Below are 18,100 nucleotides of genomic sequence, written 5' to 3' on the forward strand. Positions count from 1 at the left end.
CCCGCAGTCTCTGGGCCACGTTCCTGTCTCGGTCACACGCTGGTTAACCCCGTAGTCTCTGGGCCACGTTCCTGTCTCGGTCACACGCTGGTTAACCCCGTAGTCTCTGGGCCATGTTCCCATCTCAGTCAGAATCTCATAGTCTCGGGGCCACGTTCCTTTCTCGGTCACACGCTGGTTAACCCGTAGTCTCCAGACCATGTTCCTATCTCAGTCAGATGCTGATTAACCCTGTAGTCTCCGGACCACGTTCCTATCTCAGTCAGACGCTGGTTAACCCTGTAGTTTCTGGGCCACGTTCCTGTCTCAGTCACACGCTGGTTAACCCCGTAGTCTCCGGGCCACGTTCCTGTCTCCGTCACACGCTGGTTAACCCCATAGTCTCTGGGCCACGTTCCCATCTCAGTCAGAACCTCATAGTCTCGGGGCCACGTTCCTGTCTCGGTCACACGCTGGTTAACCCGTAGTCTCCGGACCATGTTCCTATCTCAGTCAAATGCTGGTTAACCCTGTAGCCTCCGGACCATGTTCCTATCTCAGTCAGATGCTGATTAACCCTGTAGTCTCCGGGCCACGTTCCTATCTCAGTCAGATGCTGGTTAACCCTATAGTCTCTGGGCCACGTTCCTGTCTCGGTCACACGCTGGTTAACCCCATAGTCTCTGGGCTACGTTCCTGTCTCAGTCACATGCTCATTAACCCTGTAGTCTCCGGACCACGTTCCTATCTCAGTCAGACGCTTGTTAACCCTGTAGTCTCCGGGCCACGTTCCTGTCTCGGTCACACGCTGGTTAACCCCGTAGTCTCCAGGCCACGTGCCTATCTCAGTCAGATGCTGGTTAACCCTGTAGTCTCTGGGCCATGTTCCTGTCTCGGTCACACGCTGGTTAACCCCGTCGTCTCTGGGCCACGTTCCTGTCTCGGTCACACACTGGTTAACCCCGTAATCTCCGGACCACGTTCCTATCTCAGTCAGAGGCTGGTTAACCCTGTAGTTTCTGGGCCACATTCCTTTCTCGGTCAGAGGCTGGTTAACCCTGTAGTCTCCGTGCCACGTTCCTGTCTCAGTCACACGCTGGTTAACCCCGTAGTCTCCAGGCCACGTTCCTGTCTCGGTCACACGCTGGTTAACCCCGTAGTCTCCAGGCCACGTTCCTGTCTCGGTTACATGCTGGTTAACCCCGTAGTCTCCGGGCCACGTTCCTGTCTCGGTCACACGCTGGTTAACCCCGTAGTCTCCGGGCCACGTTCCTGTCTCGGTCACACGCTGGTTAACCCTGTCATTTCCATGCCAGGCACACACACACACACTGTTTTTGCCTCTTTTATCACAAGCACAGAGCGTTGCCCAAATGCAAACCTCTCTGCTTCCCTGGCCCGGCCTTGTCCTTTGTCCTGAAGGCTCACGCATGCAGCTGGGAATAAATTCAAGAGCCTGAGGCCCTCCACAGAGAATGCTGTCACCAGCTGCCATGTACTCAGATCTAGGGGCTGCTATCCGATGTGCCCCTGACCAGCCCTGTTGATTGAGCTGACGTCCTAGGAGGCCAGCACCCAAAGGCCTTCCTAGATCCAAGCCAGCCCCCAGAATTGCAGCAAGAAGGAAATGGGACAGCCATGGCAGCAATGCTGCCCCACAGCACCGAGGAGACCTGTAGAGCCCTGGGCACACAGGGGGCATGACTTGCAGTGGGCACTCTGTTGCAGTTCTCTTTCACTGATCCACCCCACTCCCAGCTTGGGGTCCCTTCCCAGCATGCCCCAGCAAGGTGCCTAGGTGAGGAGTCTCTGTCACCTGCTCTCTACATGGAGCAGGAGATGGGAAGTGCCTAGCGTTGGCCCTGGCGCAATGAGCCTTCCGGTCACTGCAAACCCAGCCTGCTGTCCATGTGTAAGTGGGCTGCGCCTGTCCGAGTCAGGCCCTTCGGCACGAGGTTATCACGCCCCCCTCACGCCAGGGCACTCGCTGCGAGCACGTCTCGCTCCCCTGGCAAAGGGAAGGGAAGGCGTCGCTAATTGTAGTTCGAAGGTGCCACTGCCCATTGTTGTCGGGGAGCGGTGGGAGGGGCTGTTCTTCTGGGCTGAGTCACCAGGCCCCAGGTAGGAAACAGCCGGTTAAGCAGGAAGTTCCATTTGATGAGAGTCCTCGTGTTTCCAACGGGCCATCACCCAGCTCAGCCCACAGCCATGTTCCTGCTGACTTGCCCTGTTTCTCTTGAGTCTAGATCTGGATGAGTGTAACCAGTCTCCTAAGCCATGTAACTTCATCTGCAAGAACACGGAGGGCAGCTACCAGTGCTCCTGCCCCAGGGGGTACATCCTCCAGGAGGACGGAAAGACCTGCAAAGGTACCAGCCCAAGGACAGGAGGCAGCAGAGGCCCTGCCCTGCGCAACCATGGCTTGGGTTTGAGGGGAGCCATGTCCCTGGGATCGTGCTCTCTGCTGTCATTCAGCTTCCGGGCCCAAGTGCAGTGACACAAGGACACGCAGTGGAGTGTGTGTGGCTGAACTCCCAGCCCCATTGACGTCAATGGGATCAGGATTTCACCCTCTCTCCTGGCTCCTCAGCAATATTCTGCTGAATAAACAAGTACCTGGAGCTCCCAGGCCCTGTGCTGCCTCCCCGACAGCGTGCAAGCTCCTGAGCCAACTACTACAACTGTACGGCATCTGTGTTGCCCTCAGGCCCCTGGGGCTGACAGCTAGACCTCACCCTTCACTGTCTGCTCTCCTGAGGCCCGTGCCTTACACAAAGGTGCACTCGTCTGCGTCCCTGGGGCACCAAGCCACACTCAGCTCTCACTCAGCACCATAGCTATTGCTGCCAACCAAGCGTCTGGTGTGCTGGGCAGAGTTAGTGTTAGTGGCTGTGGCCGGCTCTCGGAAACTGGTGCATCTTGCTGGGGGCGTGCATGCCCTACAGGAGCTCTGGGAGTGTAAGACAGGTCATGCAGCTAGTGGAAAAGATTTCCACGAGGCAGTGAACAATTTCATTGTCTTCTACATGCCTTGATACATGGTTCTGCAAGTAGGGCCAGGGCACAAGTACCAGGGCAGGGTCGAGTGTGAGGCACAGATTGCCACAGGTGTGTTCCCTGCACAAGGGCCAATCCCAGTCCAGTTCCTGCCTCTCTGGCCTGCCCTGGGACAGTGTGGCTCTGCACGGTCCTGGCTGCCCGGCACAGAGCGGCTCAGAGGACCCCTGTACTATGTGTGGCTCAGTATAGTAACACGAGTGCGAGACAGGGCTAACTATCGGCACGTGGGCTTGTGCTTGTTGCCTTAGACTTGGATGAATGCTCCACCAAGCAGCACAACTGCCAGTTCCTGTGTGTGAATGTCGTTGGCGGGTTCAACTGTAAATGCCCCCCTGGATTCACTCAGCACCACTCCTCCTGCATCGGTGAGTAACGCCAGCTCTAGCAACTCCCCCGCCCACCGCTGCCACCAGCAGCACCCTGGGGAGCCTGGAGGGAAATGCTTCTTTCAGCCCCCTGCTCTGACTGCAGGGTCTGGACAACCAACAAGAGGTGAAGCCATTTTAGATTTGGTACTGGTGAGTAGTAAGAACCTCACAAAAGAACTGGTTGTAGGGAACAACCTTGGTTCAAGTGATCATGAGCTAATTCAGTTTAAACTAAATGGAAGACTAAACAAAAATAGATCTGCAACTAGGGGCCTTGATTTCAAAAGGGCAAACTTTAAAAAATGAAGGGAATTAGTTAGGGAAGTGGTCTGGATAGAAGAACTCAGGGATCTGAATGTGTAGGAGGTTTGGAATTACTTTAAGTCAAAGTTGCAGAAACTATCTGGCACCTGCATCCCAACCACAGGGAAAAATTCATAGGGAAGGGTTTCAGACCAAGTTGGATGAACAAGCATCTCAAACAGGTGATTAAGAGAAAGCAGAAAGCCTACAAGGAATGGAAAATGAGATGGATCAGCAAGGAAAGCTACCTCTTGGAGGTCAGAAAGTGTAGGGATAAAGTGAGAACTGCCAAGAGCCAAGCAGAATGGACCTTGCAAAGGGAATTAAAACCAATAGTAAAAGGTTCTATAGTCAGGTAAATAAAAAAAAAAACAAGGAAAGAAGAAGTGTGACCGCTAAACCCTGAGGATGGGGTGGAGATTAAAGATAATCTAGGCATGGCCCAACACCTAAACGGATCCTTTGCCTCAGTTTTAAATAGAGGTAATGAGGAGCTGAGGGACAGTGGCAGGGTGGTTAATGGAAATTAGGATATGGAAGTAGAAATTACCACATCCAAGGTGGAATTCAAACTCAAACAACTTAATGGGACTAAATCGGGGGGCCCGAATAATCTCCATCCAAGAATATAAAAGGAATTCACACATGAAATTGCAAGCCCAATAGCAAGGATTTTTAATGAATCTCTAAACTCGGGGGTCATGCCCTATGACTGGAGAATTGCTAATATAGTTCCTATTTTTTAAGAAAGGAAAAAAAGTCATCCGGGAAACAATAGGCCTGTTAGTTTGACCTCAACTGTATGCAAAGTCTTGCAACAAATTATGAAAGAGAAAGAAGTTATGGACATAGAGGTTAACGGTAATTGGGATAACATACAACATGGTTTTACAAAAGGTAGTTTGTGTCAGACCAACTTGATCTCCTTCTTTGTGAAGATAACTGATTTTTTAGAGAAAGGAAATGCAGTAGATCTAACCTATCTGGATTTCAGTAAGGCATTTGGTACAGTTCCACATGGAAAATTATTAGTTAAATTGGAGAAGATGGGGATTAATATGAAAATTGAAAGGTGTATAAGGAACTAGTTAAAAGGAAGACTGGCTAAAGGGGTCATAGAGAAAGGTGAACTCTCAGGCTGGAGGGAGGTTATTAGTGGAGTTCCTCAGGGATCGGTCTTGGGACCAATCTTTAACATTTTTATTAACGACGTTGCCACAAAAAGTGGGAATGCGCTAATAAAATTAGCAGATGACACAAAGTTGGGGGGTATTGTCAATGCGGAGGAGGACCAGAATATTATACAAGAAGATCTGGATGACCTTGAAAACTGGAGTAATAGAAATGGGATGAAATTGAATAGTGCAAAATGCAAGGTGATGCACTTAGGAACAAAGGCTGAGGGGAGATATGATTACTCTCTATAAATACATTTGAGGGATGCATGATCAGGAAGGGAGAGGAGTTATTTAAGTTAAGCTCCAATGTGGATACAAAAACAAGTAGATATAAACTGGCCATCAACAAGTTTAGGCTTAAAATTAGACAAAAGTTTCTAACCATCAGAGGAGAGAAGTTCTGGAACAGCCTTCCAAGGGGAGCAGTGGGGGACAAAAAACCTAACTGGCTTCAAGATTGAGCTTTATAAGTTTATGGAGGGGATGGTATGATATGAGTACCTACAATGGCATGTAGCCAGTCTGCAACTGTTAGCAGCAAATATCTCCAATGGCCGGGTGATGGGACACTAGATGGGGAGGGCTGTGAGTTACTGCAGAGAATTCTTTCCCAGGTGTCTGGTTGCTGGGTCTTGTGAAAATGTTCAGGGTTGAACTGATCGCCGTGTTTGGGGTCAGGAAGGAATTTTCCCACGGGTCACATTGGCAGAGACCCTGGTGGGAGTTTCGCCTTCCTCTGCAGCCAGGGGCACAGGTCGCTTGCAGATTTAAATGAGTGTAAATGGTGGATTCTCTGTAACTGGAAGTCTTTAAATCAAGATTTGAGGATGTCAGTGACTCAGCCAGAGGTTAGGGGTCTATTGCAGGAGTGGGCAGGTGAGGTTCTATGGTCTGTGATGTGCAGGAGTCAGACTAGATGATCATAATGGTCCCTTCTGACCTTGAAGTCTATGAATCTATGTGTATTTCTGCTGCTCTTTAGAAAATTGCTGTAAACTGTGCCCCTTTCCTGCCACTCTTTTCCTCAAGTCTGTTGTCTCTGTTCCTCGCCGTGGTATTGCAGCAGGTAACGTGCTGAGACCTCCCTTGGAAAGGGTCTTTAGCTGGCAAGCTCCAGGCCAGTCTGCCATACAAAGCAATTGGTGTTTTACAGACAATAACGAGTGTACAGCCCAGCCCACGCTGTGTGGAGCCAAAGGACAGTGTCAGAACACGCCAGGCAGCTATAACTGTGAATGCCAGAAAGGATTCTCCCTGGACAGCTCTGGTATCAACTGTGAAGGTAGGTGTTTCTCTCCAAGCATGCCCTGTATGGAAGTGTTCCGAGTCCACTTGTCATTCCTGGAGCAGGTCTAAGTACAGCCAGTGGTGGCTAACCTGGTTTTTCAGATGCTTGTCAGTGCACACAGTGTGGCACCCTCCGATCTCTGGCCTGTGACCAGAGGGTAGCAGAGATCACTCTGCAGCCAGGAGAAAAGCTGGCTCTGGGCCTGTCATTAGCATGCAGGTGCAGGGAATTACTGCCAGCAGCCCATGCAGCCCAGGACTCAGGTGATGAAAGCTGAGGGTCAGGCCAGTTCTTTCTGGCCATGAGTTCAATGAAGCATAAGAACATAAGAATGGCCATACAGGGTCAGACCCATCTAACCCAGTATCCTATCTTCCGGCAGTGGCCAATGCCAGATGCTTCAAAGGGAATGAACAGAACAGGGCAATTATCGAGTGATCCATACCCTGTCATCTAGTCCCAGCTTCTGGCAAACAGAGGCTAGGGAAAGCCAGAGCACAGGCTTGCATCGCTGACCATCCTGGCTAATAGCCATTGATGGACCTGTCCTCCATGAACTTATCTAGTTCTTTTTTGAACCCTGTTATACTTTTGGCCTCCACAACATCCTCTGGCAATGAGTTTCACAGGTTGACTTTGTGTTGTGTGAAGCGGTACTTTTTGTTTGTTTTAAACCTGCAGGCTTTTAATTTCATTGGCTGACCCCTGGTTCTTATGTTATGTGAAGGGGTAAATAACACTTCCTTAGTCACTTTCTCCACACCTGTCATGATTTTATAGCTCTTTATCATATCCCCCCTTAGTCATCTCTTTTCCAAGTCTTTTTAATCTCACCTCATACAGAAGCCGTTCTATACCCCTAATCATTTTTGTTGCCCTTCTCTGAACCTTTTCCAATTCCAATATATCTTTTTCGAGATGGGGCAACCACGTCTGCACACAGTATTTAAGATGTGGGCATACCATGGATTTATATAGAGGCAATATGATATTTTCTTTCTTATTATCTATCCCTTTCTTAATGATTCCCAACATTCTGTTAGGTTTTTTGATTGTTGCTGCCCATTGAGTGGATGTTTTCAGAGAACTATCCACAATGATCTCTTTCTTGAGTGATAACAGCTAATTTAGACCCCATCATTTTATATGTATAGTTGGGATTAGGTTTTCCAATGTGCATTACTGTGCATTTATCAACTCTGAATTTCATCTGCCATTTTGTTGCCCAGTCAGCCAGTTTTGTGAGATACCTTTGTAGCTCTTTGCAGTCTGCCTGGGACTTAACTATCTTGAGTAATATTATATCATCTGCAAATTTTGCCACCTCACTGTTTACTCCTTTTTCCAGTTCATTTCTGAATATGTTGAACACCACTGGTCCCAGTACAAACCCCTGGGGGACACCACTATTTCCCTCTCTCCAATCAGAAAACTGACCATTTATTTCTACCCTTTGTTTCCTGTCTTTTAACCAGTTGCTGATCCATGAGAGAACCTTCCCTCTTACCCCATGACGGCTTACTTTGCTTAAGAGCCTTTGATGAGGGACTTTGTCAAAAGCTTTCTAAAAGTCCAAGTGCACTATATTCACTGGATCCCCCTTATCCACATGCTTGTTAACACCCTCAGAGAATTCTAATAGATTGGTGAGGCATGATTTCCCCTTATCATGGGGGGAGGGATAGCTCAGTGGATTGAGCATTGGCCTGCTAAATCCAGGCTTGTGAGTTCAATTCTTGAGGGGGCCACTTAGGGATTTGGGGCAAAATCAGTACTTGGCCCTGCTAGTGAAGGTGGGGGGTTGGACTCAATTGTTGATTCATGTTGATTCTTCCCCAACATATCATGCTCATCTATGTGTCTGATAATTCTGTTCTTGACTATGGTTTCAACCAGTTTGTCTAGTACTGAAGTCAGACTTACCAGTCTGTAATTGCCAGGATTGCCTTTGGAGCCTTGTTTAAAAATTGGGGTCACATCAGCTATCCGCCAGTCATCTGGTACAGAGGCTGATTTAACCTTACTAATTGTGCAATTTTATATTTGAGTTCGTTTGGAACTCTTGGGTGAATACCGTCTGGTCCTGGTGACTTATTACTGTTGAATTTATCAATTTGTTCCAAACTCTCTTCTATTGACACCTCCGTCTGGGACAGTTCCTCAGATTTGTTACCTAAAAAGAATGACTCAGGTGTGGGAATCTCCCTCACATCCTGTACAGTGAAGACCAATGCAAAGAATTCATTTAGCTTCTCTTGAATGGCCTTGTCTTCCTTGAGTGCTCCTTTAGACCTTGATTGTCCAGTGGCCCCACTGATTGTTTGGCAGGCTTCCTGATTCTGATGTACTTATACATTTTTTGCTGTTAATTTTTGTGTCTTTCGCTGGTTGTTCTTCAAATTCTTTTTTAGCCTGCCTGATTATACTTGACCTCCCAGAGTTTATTCTCCTCACTAGGATCTGACTTGCAATTTTTAAAGGGAACTTTTTTGCCTCTAATTGCATCTTTTGCTCTGTTGTTTAGCCATGTGGCACTTTTTGGGTCCTCTTACTACATATTTTTAATTTGGGGTGTACATTTAATTTGTGTCTCTATTATGGTGTTTTTAAATAGTTTCCATGCAGCTTGCAGGCATTTCACTCTTGTGACTGTTCCTTTTCATTTCTGTTTAACTAGCTTCCTCTTTTTTCTCTCTGCCCTTTCTGAAGTTAAATGCTACTGTGATGGATTTCTTTGGTTTTTTTGTCCCCGACAGGGATGCTAAATTTAATTACATTATGGTTGCTAAGTGGTTCAGCTATAGTCACCTCTTGGACCAGGTCCTGTGCTCCACTTAGGGCTAATTCAAGAATTGCCTCTCCCCTTGTGGGTTCCAAGACTAACTGCTCCAAGAAGCAGTCATTTAAGGTGTCAAGAAACTTTATCTCTGCATCCCGTCCTGAGGTGATGTGTCCAAATCCCCCATTATTACTGAGATTTCTATTTTTATAGCCTCTGTAATCTCCCAGAGCACTTCACAATCACCATCACCATCCTGGTCAGCAGTATATTCTTACTGCTATACTTTTATTATTCAAGCAGGGAATGTCTATCCAGAGCAGAGGTGAAATTAAGCCGGTACGGGCCGGTACGGAGGACTGGCAAGAAAATGGAGCACTCTCCCCCTCTCTGACTCCTCCTCCTGGCTCCAGCAATATTGAGGGTCCGGGGGCCCGGCTCCACGAATGTTCGGGGCCGGGTCTCCCCCCGGCCCCACCTGCTGCCCCCCCCCCCCGTGCCTCCTCTGAGTGTGGGCTAGCCCCCCTTTGCATCTCCCTTCCATGTCTCTCCCCTGAAGCTCCATGCTGCCTGCCTGCATTAACTGCCGCCGCAGGGTCCTAGTACCCCCCCCTCCACTACTGCCTGGGCAGGCTGCCCTTCCCCCTCAGACCCTTTCATTTTTCGGTGGGACCCTCTACCAGTACAGCCACCCCCCCTGCCCGCAGTCACTGCTCTTGCCCCACGCTGGGCAAGGGGCAGCCCCATCCCCCACTGCCAGTGAGGCTACAGTGAGGGGCAGCAGCAGGGGAGGAGGCGCACATGTGATGGCAGCCCCCCTGGTATGGCACCCACCACAGGGGAGGCGAGGGGGATTCCTGGACCTGAGAGGGGCCCTAGGAGCACGTGCAGTGACAGTGGGGGGGGGGTGAGTGTGCTGCCGGGGGGGAGAAGGGGGTCCCTACCCCAGAGCTCGCTGCTGCCGGCAGGGAGAGGGCTGGGGGGAGTCCTCCTCTCTGGCTCCAGTCCCAGGGCAGCCTGCCTGCACCCCAAACTCATCCCCAGCCCTGCCCCACCCCAGAGCCCACACCCCCAGCCAGAGCCCTCATCCCCCTGCACCCCAACCCTCTGTCCTAGCCTGGAGCCTCTCCAACACCCCAAACCCCTCATCTCCAGCTCCAGCCAGAGCCCTCATCCCCATGCACCCTAATCCTCTGCCTCAGCCCTGAGTCCCCTCCCACACCCCAAACCCCTCATCCCCAGCCACACCCCAAATCCACCCCCAGCCTCACCCCACAGCCCTCACCCCTGCACTCCCTCTTATCCCCAAACTCCCTCCCAGAACCTGCACCCCCTCCCTCCGCACTCCCTCCCTTCCCCAAACTCTCTCCCAGAGCCTGCACCCCAGTCCCCTGCCCCAGCCCAGGGCCTGCACTCCAGACCTTCTCCCCCACCTAAACTCCCTCCCAGAGCCTTGGGCAGGTGGGGGGTGGAGTTGGGGGGGCAGAGTTTGGGCAGGGGCAGGTTCTGGGCACCACCAAAATTTCTACAAACCTGCCACCCCTGCCAGCAAGAGCTGGTGCGCCATACCGGGGTGGACCGGCTTCCTGAGGCAGCAATTTAAAGGGCTGGAGCCCAGGGCCCTTTAAATTGCCGCCAGAGCCCCGCTGCCAGAGCCCTGGAGTAGCGGCGGTGGGGCTCGGGTGGCGATTTAAAGGGCCCAGGGCTCCTGCCGCCGCTACTGCCCTGGGCCCTTTAAATCACCGCTGGAGCCCCACTGCCGCTACCCCAGGGCTCCGGGGACAATTTAAAGGGCCCGGGCCCTTTAAATAGCCCCTGGAGCCTGCTGGAGCCCTGGGGTAGCAGCGGCAGGGCTCTAGTGGCTATTGAAAGGGTTCGGGGCTCCCGCTGCCTCTACCACCCCGGGCCCTTTCAATAGCCATCGCTACCCCAGGGCTCCAGCAGCAGGGCTCCGGAGACGATTTAAAGGGCCCTGGAGGGTAGCGGATGCCGGAACCCCTTTAAATTGCCCCCAAACCCCAGGGCTCCCAGCCACCTCTGCAGCTTTCACCCCTGATCCAGAGCGATTCTGTGGTACAGTTTGATTCATTTAAGATTGTTACTGTATTTGACTCAATGCTTTCTTTCATATTGTGACCAAGGTGCCGGGGGGCCACTTAGAAGTTACTCAATTAGGGCAAACTGCAAATAATGGGGCAGAGAATCCCCAAAGCTGGTGGATATCCCCATATTTAGATTTACCAAGCCAGCACAAAACAGCTTCTACAATACCTTACTGGTGGCACAGAAGCCAAAAACACAGTTCCCTTATAGCAACCCAGCCTTGGGCTTCCACCCAGACACTCAAGTTTAATATGATGAGGATTACTGAAAATCTTATTCACCATATAAGAAAGTTCTACTAATCCCAAAGGATCGGATACATTACTTTCCAGGCTAATGAATATTCCAGATCTTACCCAAATACATGCTTACAGCCAATTCTTATTAACTAAAATTTATTTTAAAAGAAAAGAGAGAGTATTGGTTAAAAGATCAGTATACATACAGACATGAGTACAGTTCTGAGATCAGATTCATAGTAGAGATGGTGAGCTTTGTAGTTGCAAAGAATTCTTTCAGGATTAGTCCATAGGTTATAGTCCAATGTTCATATCCAGGGTGATCCAAGTGGGACTGGAGATCTCAGTCTTATGATATAAGCTTCCCCTGCATGAAGCATCCAGCAGATCGGAGATCAAAAGGATCAGGACCCAAGAGGTTTTTATACAGTTCCAGGCCTTCTCTTGACAGCTTGGAGTTCTTAGCTGAACAATAGGCAATCATCTGGACTCTGAAATAGACCTATTTCCTAAGCATAACCGGTAATTAGCTACACGGATTAACATAAGGTAATTGCCTGTTTTGCACCATTTGTAGGTGATCTGCTATATACTTCAAAGAGAGATCAATACAATGTTATCACTATATTTACAGTTCATTTAAATGTCAAGATCTCGTTTTGATCTCTGAATTAACAGAATACAGCATAGACAGGGACTGTTTGATTACACTGTTAACCTCGAACAATATATATGTAAACACCCAAAAACACAAACATTATCTAGTAATATGTCCCTATAGCTTGAATTTGGGTCATTCATCCAGCACCCTTTCTGGACATGTGTCATACCCATAGTGCCACTCCCCCACCCACATGACCTACTCTGTCATTCATATATATTCTGTACCCTGGAATTACTGTGTCCCATCGATTTTCATTGTTCCACCTAGTTTCTATAGTGCCTATTATATCGATAGCCTCATTTAATACCAGGCACTCAAGTTCACCCATCTTACTATTTAGACTTCTAGTATTTGTGTACAAGCACATATAAAATCTGTCACTTTTTAGTTATCTGCCTTCATGTGATGCAATTGAATGGCACTCTTCATCACACGGCACTGGAACAGTCTGTCATGCGATGGGCTGGAATCAGCATCCTGGCAGGGATTCGAGGTGAGATGAGGCAGGGATCTCCCTGCCCCGGTGCAAGGGATTGGCTAGATGGTCCCAGCGGCCCTGTCCCACCCCAGAATCTCCTGGACACTCACAACACAAGGGGTGGACACAAGGGCAACATCTCTCTATAGTGCAGCCCTGGGAAAGCAAAGCAGAGGGCGTGTCAGACCACGGCCGTATTAGCCCATTGCAGACACTCAGCACAGAATGGGCTGCGCAAGCTACTGCCCAGGGCACAGCGCCTGGAGCATGAGCTGTGTATGTGCATAATCAGGGGGCCTGACCTCAGACCAGGCAAAACCTGCCACACAGAGCACGTCTGAGAGTGGAGAAGAGAAGCCAGTATTCAACCCAGGCAACAAGAAACAACAATAAAGCCACTAATCCCACGCCTGCTAGAGTAGCAGTCACTTCTCACTGCCACAAGAATAGGGGAGACGCACATCAGAGCCACAAACCCCTCGAGACTGAACTAAGGCAGACCAATGGGCCCTGAAGCATGGCCAAAGGCAGCCAGCAAGGGGATGCCAGGGGCTCAGGGCCCGCGACAGAGACAGTCCACTCCTGCCCCGGCTCAATCCTCACTAACCCCTGGGACCAAGCGTAGGATTAGAGTCTGACCCTCACTGCCCCACCGCCCCATCGTGGTGCTGGCAGGGGCGGAGTCCTCTGCTGGGCTGGGGGGATGAGCCCTCCCTCCTCCAGGACAACGAGTCAGAGGGAGCCCAGTCTGCCCAGAGAGGAGCAGTGGCAGGACTTCACCAGACAGCTCTTGTGGTTGCCCATGTCCCTGTCTCCCAAGGAGGATGGGCCCACAGCATGGGGGCAGGGCAATAGGGCTGGGCCTTAGGCACCAGACCTGCTGGCTGTCCCTGTTGGGCAGGAAGGGGTGAGCAGCAAAGACGCCAGGATTCAGGCCCTAAATCACAAAGGCCGATCATGACTTTGCCACAATTGCTTTAACGTCAGAGTCGTTAGTAACCAGGGATCTGGCGTGGATGCAGCCAGGGAAGCTGGTCCCATCGTTTGAGCCCTCCTGAGAGCCCCTTCAGGCAGGTGCTCTGTGTCTGTGCATTGCTTTTCTCTGGGCTCTGCTACCAGTAGGGCGACCAGATGTCCCGATTTTATAGGGACAGTCCCGAATTTTGGGTCTTTTTCTTATATAGGCTCCTATTCCGCCCCCCCTCCCACCCCAGTCCCGATTTTTCACACTTGCTGTCTGGTCACCCTAGCTAGCAGAGAGCCGGAGCTGACGGGTGCTCTGTCTCTGTGCATTGCCGGGCTCTGGGCTCTGCACACTGGGCTGCAGGAGCTGACGGGAGGTGTCTGACGGGCCATCTGTGCTGTTTGTGCCATCAGATGTGGATGAGTGCGACGGGAACCATCGCTGCCAGCACGGCTGTCAGAACGTCCTGGGAGGCTACCGCTGTGGCTGTCCTCAGGGCTATGTGCAGCATTACCAGTGGAACCAGTGCGTGGGTGAGTGTGGGGCTGGGGATGTTGGAGGGGCAGCGTACTAGCTAGGGGAGGAAGGCTGCTCCCAGCTGAGCTGCTGACTCCTTGCTCCACCTCTGGCAGGTCAGCAATTTCCCTGTGTTTGTCATTAACCCGAGGACCTTGGGTTCGCTGCAGACCCTGTGCTGGGCACTAGGCCGCCCTCAGGGAGAGGAGAGACAAATGCTCTGTGTGTAGTTTACAGGCCCACGCTGGGCCAGAGTCTGCCAGCACAGCCGTCTAAAGCCAGGGGCTGAACTCCATCTCTGCGGAGGGGCTGAGTTCCTGCTGCTCCCACCCCACATGCCAGCAGAGGGTCTGGCTGCTCGTAAGAGGGCGGGACTCACCCCTGCGGCGCCTCCTGCTGGTGTCCTGGGAATTAGCTCTTTTTCCAGCTCCGGAGTGCTCTCTGCAGGCCGGTGTCCCGCTTGCCGCTGGGCCCTGTGTCCCTCCCAGGACCCAGTGCCCCTTGTCTTTGGGGTGCTGCCCCCGGCAATACCTCTGCAGTCTCAGGGTCTCCCCACCCAGGGGAACCTCCAAACCTCTATCCCCACCTTGCCTCAGTCGTGGGCTACTGCCAGTCACCATCTAGCCCCCGCTCACTGGGGCAGACTGCAGTGTAAAAGCCACTCATCCTAGGCAAGGGGGGTTTGGACCTGCTGCCTCTGCCTACCCATGGGCTGCCCCCTGCAACCCCAATACCTAATTGGCCTGCCGCTAGGCCACAGCCTGGGGGCGTTTTCAGGCCGGCGCTCCCCAGCTCCCTTGGCCTTCCCCCAGCCCTGCTCCACTCCAGGTACCTTCTCTCACCTCCCTGCAGCCAGGCCCCAGCCCTCTTAGAAGGGCCAGCTGGGCCCTGATTGCACTGGTAACAGCTGTGGCTGCTCTTCCCATCAGCCCAGCTTTTCTCTGCCACCGCCCTCTCCCGGGCCGCTTTGAGCCCTTCCAGGCAGGAGCAGGGGGACCACCCCGCTACACTGCTCCACATTCCTGACAGCAGATCAGCCCGTTAGGCACCTAAGGGAGGGGCTAGGCCCCCTGTAGGAAGATGTTGTCCTTCACCTCCTCCTTTTCCTGGTGACTGAAGAGCTGATGCAGGGAGCCCAGCTGCCTGTGTTTGGCCAAGGGGCTCAGCCGGAGGCTCGTTAATCTCACTGGCAGAGGATGGAGGCAGCAGGGAGCTGGAGCAATGACGTTAGCAGGGTCTCCCACCCAGTGGCGTAGCCAGCTTTTAAGAGGAGGGAGAGCAAACCTAAAAAAGGCGCCCCCCTTGGCTCCTCCTCTGGCCACACCCCCGGCTCCTCCTCCGGCCGCTCCACGCCCCCCCCTTGGCTGGCTCCTCCGGCCGCACCGCCCCTCCCCCCCCCATGGCTCCTCCGGCCGCGGCTGCCGGGCCACAGCCAGCCTGCACCCCCCCTCGCTCCTCCAGCCGCGGCTGCCGGGCCGCCGCCAGCCTGCGCCCCCCCTCGCTCCTCCAGCCGCGGCTGCCGGGCTGCCGCCAGCCTGCGCCCCCCCTCGCTCCTCCAGCCGCGGCTGCCGGGCCGCCGCCAGCCTGCGCCCCCCCTCGCTCCTCCAGCCGCGGCTGCTGGGCCGCCGCCAGCCTGCGCCCCCCCCCCCTTCTCCGGCCGCAGCTGCCGGGCCACAGCCAGCCTGCACCCCCCCTCGCTCCTCCAGCCGCGGCTGCCGGGCCGCCGCCAGCCTGCGCCCCCCCTCGCTCCTCCAGCCGCGGCTGCCGGGCCGCCGCCAGCCTGCGCCCCCCCCCCCCTTCTCCGGCCGCAGCTGCCGGGCCACAGCCAGCCTGCGCCCCCCCCCCCTTCTCCGGCCGCGGCTGCCGGGCCACAGCCAGCCTGCGCCCCCCCCCCTTCTCCGGCCGCGCCCCCCCTCGCTCCTCCGGCCGCTTTTGCAAAGGCGCTGCTTTTGCAAAGTGTGCTGAGGGGAAGCGGCTGCTTCCTCTGCACCCCGCTAGCTACGCTACTGCTCCCACCCACAGCCGTCCCCTTCTGCTGGGCTCCAGGAGCCTGAGCCCTTTGCTCTGTCCTGGTTCCAGATGAAAACGAGTGCTCCAGCCCCTCCGCCTGCGGCTCCGCCTCCTGCTACAACACTCTGGGCAGCTTCAAGTGCGTCTGTCCGTCCGGCTTCGACTTCGACCAGGCCTTCGGCGGGTGCCAGGATGTGGACGAGTGCTCGGCCGGCGGCAGCCCCTGCAGCTACGGCTGCTCCAACACTGATGGGGGCTACCTGTGTGGCTGCCCTGGGGGATACTTCCGAGCTGGACAAGGGTGAGCAGATGGGGCTGCTCCGTTACCTTGGCAGGTGCTGACCCCTGGGCTCACGCTAGCTCTGTGCCGGAGCACCCTCCCCTGCGGCAGTCTGAGCTCAGACGTATCCTGTGAGTGTCTGTACAGTCCCACAGACACACCCACCTGTGCGCTCACACTCCCAGGTGCATGCTCATGCAGGGACACCCATGTGCGCTCACGCTCCCAAGCATGCTCGGTCATGCACAGCTGCACACGTGCAAACACACATACCCGGATGCTTGCCTGGGTCCTTCCAGTGCTGCCCAGGATGGTGTTCTGTGTCTGTGTACCCCGTCTGAGTGCCCCAGTAGAGGGGAGCACATCCCATTAACCCTCTCCTCACTGAAACCCAGGCTCCTTGTTGCAGCATACACTGTGCTGTGCACTGCACACCCCACCCACCGCCTGGCAGACGCAGGCATAGCCCTGGGTGTGTGCCCGGTCCCACCTCACGGGCCTTGGCACTGGGGAGCGCCATGTGTTATGGGGCTTCTGGGTGAATCCTGTCCCACTGTTTACTCCTCTCGCCCCAGGCACTGTATTTCTGGACTCGGCTTCGGCAAAGGCTCCTATCTGCCTGCCCCTCCGGAGGAGGATGAGGAGAACCTGCTCTCCCCCGAGACCTGCTACGAGTGCAAGATAAATGGCTACCCCAAGCGGGGCCGTCAGCGCCGCAGCATCAACGGGACTGATGGGCACCAGGTAATGCACAGCCCTCCGGACAGCTCGAGGCAAGCTGAGAGCCAGGCCCACGCACTGTCTGGGAGAGAGCTGTGTGGCATCCCCAGCCCAGCACCACTGAGACAGTCACAGGATGGACCTCTGCCCAGAGAGACCCACCCCCACATCAGCCTTCCCTGTGCCTGGTGACTCAGTGCCTCAGTGCATTCAGAACCCCAGGAGAGAGGGAGGGCCGTCCCCATTGGCTGGGGGGCTGCTGAGTCCCCACAGTGTGGGGTATTATCTGGGACCAGACCATGCACCCTCCCTCACATATTCACAGGGGAGACAGGGACCCGGCCACCATCACAGACCCTGTGTGCTCAGTGCTGCACAAACACTTGTGCACCCCTTCTGTCCCTCAGCTCAGCCATCTGCTGAGCCCCCCTCACCCAGTCAGACCAGGGCTACTGGAGTCAAACCTGAGTGCAGGCCTTGGTGACACGCCCAGTCACCGTCAGAGACAGTGCACCAGTGCATGGGCACACATCCGTACACTTCATTCAGATCACGGAGCATTTTAATTTGTAACCCTCTTCAATAATAAACAACATTGGGACAACCTGCCAGGGTCCGAGTGGATTCTCCGTCCCCTGGCAGGCCGTCTCTTTCTGAAAGCGCTGGTGGGCTGGAGGGTCTTTGTCCTGTGTGATATGCAGGGGGTCAGAGGAGATGGTCTAACGGTCCCGTCTAGTCGTGAACACCTGCCTCACCAGGTAGGGGTTCAGCACGACAGGGACATTTCTTCACTTTATCGCATGGGTTGCTTGTACCCCAAGCCACAGGGCAGTGCCAAGCGGGCACAGTCAGAACCTTCGCTGGCCAGCAGGGCAGAGCCAGGAGTTACTGGCCTGGGTCAGCCACCCAGGGGAGTCAGGCAAAGCAGGAAGAAAAACTAAGTCTGAGGAACGTTTTGGCAAGAGAAGCAGCTGCCCTGGGAGCACGTGGGATCCCCAGCACTGGAGTAGGGTTGCCAACTTTCTACTCGCACAAAACCGAACACCCTTGCCCTGCCCCTCCTCCAAGGTCCCACCCCTGCCCGGCCGCTTCTCTGAGGCCCCGCCCCCGCTCCTCCATCCCCCCTCCCTCTGTTGCTCACTCTCCCACCCTCACTCACTTGCTCATTTTC

At 53.7% G+C, this 18,100-nt stretch overlaps 1 protein-coding gene across 1 annotated transcript in view; it reads left to right on the forward strand.

Annotated features, from left to right (window-relative positions):
* The window catches only part of FBN3 (fibrillin 3), a 259,180-nt gene that overhangs the window by 239,716 nt on the left and 1,364 nt on the right, over window positions 1–18,100 (forward strand). The window contains exons 58-63 of the mRNA XM_065422247.1: window positions 2,226–2,348; window positions 3,288–3,404; window positions 6,042–6,170; window positions 13,817–13,936; window positions 15,999–16,230; window positions 16,785–16,953. Coding sequence (XP_065278319.1) covers window positions 2,226–2,348; window positions 3,288–3,404; window positions 6,042–6,170; window positions 13,817–13,936; window positions 15,999–16,230; window positions 16,785–16,953 — 890 coding nt within the window. The remainder of the gene's footprint in view (window positions 1–2,225; window positions 2,349–3,287; window positions 3,405–6,041; window positions 6,171–13,816; window positions 13,937–15,998; window positions 16,231–16,784; window positions 16,954–18,100) is intronic.

This window comes from Emys orbicularis, chromosome 24 (assembly GCF_028017835.1).
Source record: "Emys orbicularis isolate rEmyOrb1 chromosome 24, rEmyOrb1.hap1, whole genome shotgun sequence".
Classification (NCBI taxonomy): Eukaryota; Metazoa; Chordata; order Testudines; family Emydidae; genus Emys; species Emys orbicularis.